The 5,334-nt window shown below is 44.2% G+C and overlaps 1 protein-coding gene across 1 annotated transcript in view; it reads right to left on the bottom strand.

Moving 5' to 3' along the window:
• Positions 1–1,734: 1,734 nt before the first annotated feature.
• Positions 1,735–5,334, bottom strand: part of ZBTB44 (zinc finger and BTB domain containing 44) — a 16,666-nt gene continuing 13,066 nt past the window's right edge. The window contains exons 4-5 of the mRNA XM_010020951.1: positions 4,376–4,676; positions 1,735–2,500 (exon numbers count right to left, since the gene is read on the bottom strand). Coding sequence (XP_010019253.1) covers positions 2,218–2,500; positions 4,376–4,676 — 584 coding nt within the window. The 3' untranslated portion in view covers positions 1,735–2,217. The remainder of the gene's footprint in view (positions 2,501–4,375; positions 4,677–5,334) is intronic.

Here is a 5,334-nt window from a genome sequence, read left to right as displayed (position 1 = left end):
GTGTGAATTACACACACAAATCAATCACAAAGGATTCTCATAGACCTGCAAAGTGGAGTAACACTTAACAGCCAAAAAGAAATGATGTATTTGAGTTCAGTGTCATAGCCCTATAATTCAGGATAAAACTCAGCAAAAGGCATTGGCTTCTCAGTGACAGGAATTGGAAGTGGAAGAAGAGAACTGGTCTTTAAATTCATCCCATCAATAGACACTGGACTAATTGACAGTACAGCATCCCCAAAAAGAGTTTCTCCTTCAAGCCCTTTTAAGAAGACTTACAAAGGTAGACACACACGACTGGGTATTGTAGCAGAGAACTTTGCAGCATGTTCCTAAAACACCCTTTGGTGCACAAACTTCATTCCAGTAACTTGGAAAGGACTTAAAACCCAGCCGTTTTTGCTCTGTTTAACCAAAATGTGCGGGTTTTACCTAAAACACAGCAGAGAAATTGCTGGAGTCACTGAAACCCTTTAAGCTCTTTCGAAAGGGCAATAAACCTTTTTCGTTACCCAAGTTGGCTATTAGTAGAAACAACTCAGAGCCACAGAGTATCAGAGCTGCCTAAGCTAACAGAATACAAGTTGATCTTGCAATACAACATGACTTTTGTGCCTTCTGTTTTGTCAGGAGCAACCTTTCTCCATTGATTTCATTTCCTCCTCACGTCTGTGTAAACCAAATCCGGAGAGAGAACCAGATTCAAAACTAAGGGAGTATGTCATGCCTTTGGAATACTTAGATCAAGTAATACCTACTCCCTCAGCATGTCATCTGTAGGTGGTAGGCATTTTGGCATCCAACAGTGAGTTCACTTCAGAAGCAGTAAGAAAAATCACCAACCTCCTCATGTATTTCGATTTCAAAGCAGTTCTAGAGCCCGTCCCAAAGCAAAACTCCCTGCTCTGAAAAGCCCCCAGCCTAAATTTGCAGCTTTTTCTAACTATGGAAAAAATGAAATTGCAAATCTTTCCATTTATTGCTTACTTGAGCTGGGTACGTAGCTGGAGTCATGGCCTGTAATAAACCCACTTGGCAAGGATTTCAAATGTTTGGAAACAGGAACAGTTCATCATTGCTCTATAGGCTTTTTGTAAACAACCCCCTGTTGGGTTAGAAAGTTGGCCTCTAAAGAGAATAAATTGCTTGTTTTGTCCCAAACAAGCCTAATAAACCTCTCAGAAGCTATACATGCATATGGATAAACAGAGAATGTGCAATAATGCACAAGAGAGCTCATTCCTTCCCATCTGTAAACTCCCTCTAGTTAGATCAGTCAAAAGTACAGGGGGAAGCGACCTGAACTTCCCTTCCTCACGAAGGAATGTTCTTCCTGAGGACAATCTGGCCATGCTTTTAAAGAATTTTTTGGGAAAACCTTCATTTTCACACATGGTTCCCCTTCTACAGAGAGATCCTTGTCAGGCTTGCATGGATATCTATTTTTCAAGCCTCAATTCATTCCTCACCATTAGGCTTTTCTCTGACCGCACTGTTTTCCATGCCTAACCTTAGATGGGCAAATGTGGTTTGATCAAGCAGTTTCTAAAAGGAGTGGGATATCAGGAGGAGGAATACCTGGCATGACATCACTGGGTTTGTCAAAACTGATTCCTTTGAGATGGAAAAGGGACAATGTGTGTGGCTGTGAGTTTCAAAAATGCTTACTGCTTCCAAGGGAAGGGTTACAGTAAGTGCTTTGAAAACCAGCAGGCACAGAGCTAGGAAGTGTTGTTTTCTATGCAGGAGATTCAAGCATCCACTCAAAACTAGTCAAAACTGTTCAAGAATGCTTCCCAACGCATCTTTTTGCTTGTCATTTTAGAAAGGTTTCCTCTGATTCCTTTCCCTTCACCAGAGGGTCTGCAGAAGCAAGGGAAACACAATGAGCTGCTCTAACTGTGGAAGAAGAAATAGTTAAAGTGATCTGAATCAGTTGTTCTTCTTTAGAGGTGTCTCACAGCTTCCACGATGTTCTGACAAGATCTTTTTTTTTTGTGCAATCAGTCTTAAATATTTTCACAGAAGTGAGCGTTCAGTCATGAAAAATACCGTAACATCTGGAGCAGTTTTCGGTTTAAAGCGCAGCTTACAAAGGAAAACGGGAAAATCTCCCCACTTTTCTTTAAAGAAAAAATAATAAAAATTAAATTAAAATGTACAGGACCAAACACAGGCACTTTCCAAAGAACAAAAATGAAACCAAACCATGACTTATTCAATAGTAATGGATGACAGCTCCTGTTTCGGAGGGTCACCTGCGGCTGCCTCAGCAGTGGCGTTAGTCTTTGGCTGCTCTGGCACATCTTCTTCCTTCTCTGCCAACCCACCCAGAGACCCCAAGGGGAAAGTGCTTTCACAATTCTGAGTTGATGACACCTGTGAAATGACAGGCATTTGGACAGAAGAGTTGCTTTCAAAGCCATGCTCCCCTAGCTCATACTGCCCGAGGGTCTCTTCTTGTTCCTGGTTTAAGTAGTCCGGTACTAGGAAGTCACTAGAAGAGGGGCAAAGGACAGAAGAGAAATGTCATTTCTCACACAAACATCAGAGGTAGCAGTTTATATCACACAAGCGACACAAAACATTGCACAGAGAACAAGGATATTCATTTCACATTGCCCCAAGATCATCACAGTGACATACTTCACTAAGCACTACACCCTGGTTCCCATTTAAACACACACAGAATGTATTCAAAGGCATCTACTTTGCATCCGTATTTCCTACACAGCAACCTCTTCTTAGTTAGATTATATCACCTTGATGAGAATGAAAGTTAATGTCTGGAACATCATATGGCACTGAAAACCTCCTTGGAAAAAAGGAAGCACTCAACCTTTCAACGCAGAAACAAAACTGAGTTCAGCATTGGCAAAGATGAGGCCTTTGAGGTACGATCCACCCCAGAAAGAGCAGCAGCACTCCCCTCACAGTGGACAAGCAGGAGGGGAGGATCCTGCCAGCTGCAGTGGTGCTTTGTGGTTTTGACACATATCACACACAGTTTCTTCCCATTCCAGCCCTTTCTGGACACCACTTCTGGAACATACTCTTCCCAACCTATGGATGCGCCCAAAGGAAATCTACTGAACTCTCCAGTAGTATTTTCAGAGCATGGGGACATCAGGAAAATAACATTTCTTGTCAGCACCACACATGTGAGTTCGTACTTGAGGCAAGTACGTATGTATTACATACATGCACGTTTGCTTTGGTTCCTCCTTGCATTAAACCATCTAAAAGCAGTCCTGTTCTTCAATGACAGCAGCTTCAAATCCCAATTCACAACACTCTAAGCCTCAAACTAAAGGGAGGCCTATAGGCCCTAAAATCCCACTCTTTAATCTGACTTGAATTCGATGGCAACAACAAAGTGCTTTCCACAACCATGGCTCTAGTTTTGGCACAAGTGCTAAGAACAAGAACTGCGTAAAGCCCCAGATCCAAAGCACTTGTACTTTTAAACAATCTCCTGTTGGAAAAACACTGCCTGGCTTTCCTGCTTTGTTTTGCCATTTTTCTCCTGTTACATCACTTCTGACACAACCAAACAGAACAAAATGCTGCAATGTTTTTGCAGGGGGAAAAGCATCGCGTTTAGAAACCACAAGGGATGGTACTGTAGATGCTGTAACAGTTACAATACATTTGTCTTGCTCTGCTCAAGACTGGCACCAAGCTGCACTCTCTCATTAGATTTAAGAGCTGCAGAATCCATCTTTCTCCAATTTCCCTCACCCACTTTTGTGTTTTTCTATCTCAGATTCCAACAGTTATAAACATTTATTTCAATATGGGAACGCAGTGCTTGTCTGAACCTCAGAACCCTTTGGTGAAGTGCATTTGTGAGTTAGGCCAAGTCTTTTGTGCCCTGCTAAGCAAGAAATGCACGACTGGCCCTTACTATTTCAAACCCTGTTTGTCTCATCATTTAGTAACAGGTTACCCAGAAAACGAAAAGAGAGAAGGCATGGAGTCATGCAACCTTTCCACAACGAGCAAGTGCTTAAAATACAGTAGTAAGTCTACTCCCTACGTAAGCGACCAGGTTTTGAGTAGCAAATCATTCACTGGACTCCACAGATACTCCTGTACGTAACGCTCTGGTTTAACACCACCACCCTGTCCAGAGATACTACTGAAAAGAGAAATGAAGTAACCCAAAAGCAGCTTGTGCATTCTTCAGCGCCCTCCTACATAGCTCAGATGCTGTAAGACAGAGGAGATACAACAGAGAGTGGCTCAAGAATGATTTTGGTGGCAGCCTGAGGAGAGGCACAGCAGGCTGCCCTGCAAGCAGGAAAAGCTGATTTAGGAAAAGAGAAGAGAAAAGCACGTTTCCCTGGTAGGTTTTTGCTGTGCACCTCACCTGCTCTGGAAGTAGTTTGCTAGCTCTGACGCTTCATGGTTCAAGCTCCTCAGGTGAACGATTAAATTCCCAGAGTTGGTGAACATGGCGCCACATGTTTTGCACTCGTAAATCCGAGGCTTGCGGATAATGTGCCGGGAAACCCGCATGTGGTGTTTATATTCCCCGAAGGAAGTGAAAGTGGCACTACATATCTGGCACCGGAAACAGCGTTTACCTTCGTGCTTCAGGCGATGCATCTTGAGCGAGTAAGCGCGGGTGAACTTTTTCCCACAGCGGTCACACTGAAATGGTTTAATGCCTGCGGAGGAGAGAGCAAAGAAACAGTCTCACCTTGTGCAAGGAGAGCTCAGGGGCAAAATCCTTCCAGGTTCCCCACAGGCAGCTGTGGCCGCGCTCGGCAAAGTGCTGTTGTGGGAAGCAACTCGCTTCAGAATGGTAGATTCATGGAATGGGTTGGGTTGGAAGGACCATTAAGATCATCTAGTTCCATGGCCATGGGCAGGGACACCTTCCAACGTGGCCTTGAACACTGCTAGGGATGGGGCAGCCACGGCTTCTCCGGGCACCTCAGCACCCTCAGAGGGAAGAATTTCTTGCTTATACCCAACCTGAACTTCCCCTGAGCTCCACTTCCTCAGAACCAACTGCCACTACATTTCATAGCAGTGTGACCTGTCCGTAACGCTCACGCTTTCCTTCCCCACAGCTGAACACGAACAAAAGCCTCCCTGGATTAAACCGTGCTTAAAATCCTCAGCCGCAGCCAAAAAGTATCTGCTGCAGCAGTCATCTCAAACCACCTTTGAAGTCCTTTGATCTCAGGAGATTCTTGTGCCAGACTGGTTCCCAACAATGCAATTATCAGCCTGCCCTTAATTGCAATGGGCTTTATTCCTGGCTGCCTTTGGCCTCAGAGAAGTGTTCTGGCAGGGGGACTGTGCACACAAGGATGCCCC

This window comes from Nestor notabilis, unplaced genomic scaffold, assembly GCF_000696875.1.
Source record: "Nestor notabilis isolate BGI_N333 unplaced genomic scaffold, ASM69687v1 scaffold8638, whole genome shotgun sequence".
Classification (NCBI taxonomy): Eukaryota; Metazoa; Chordata; class Aves; order Psittaciformes; family Psittacidae; genus Nestor; species Nestor notabilis.
This window is presented reverse-complemented; position numbering and strand designations above follow the sequence as displayed.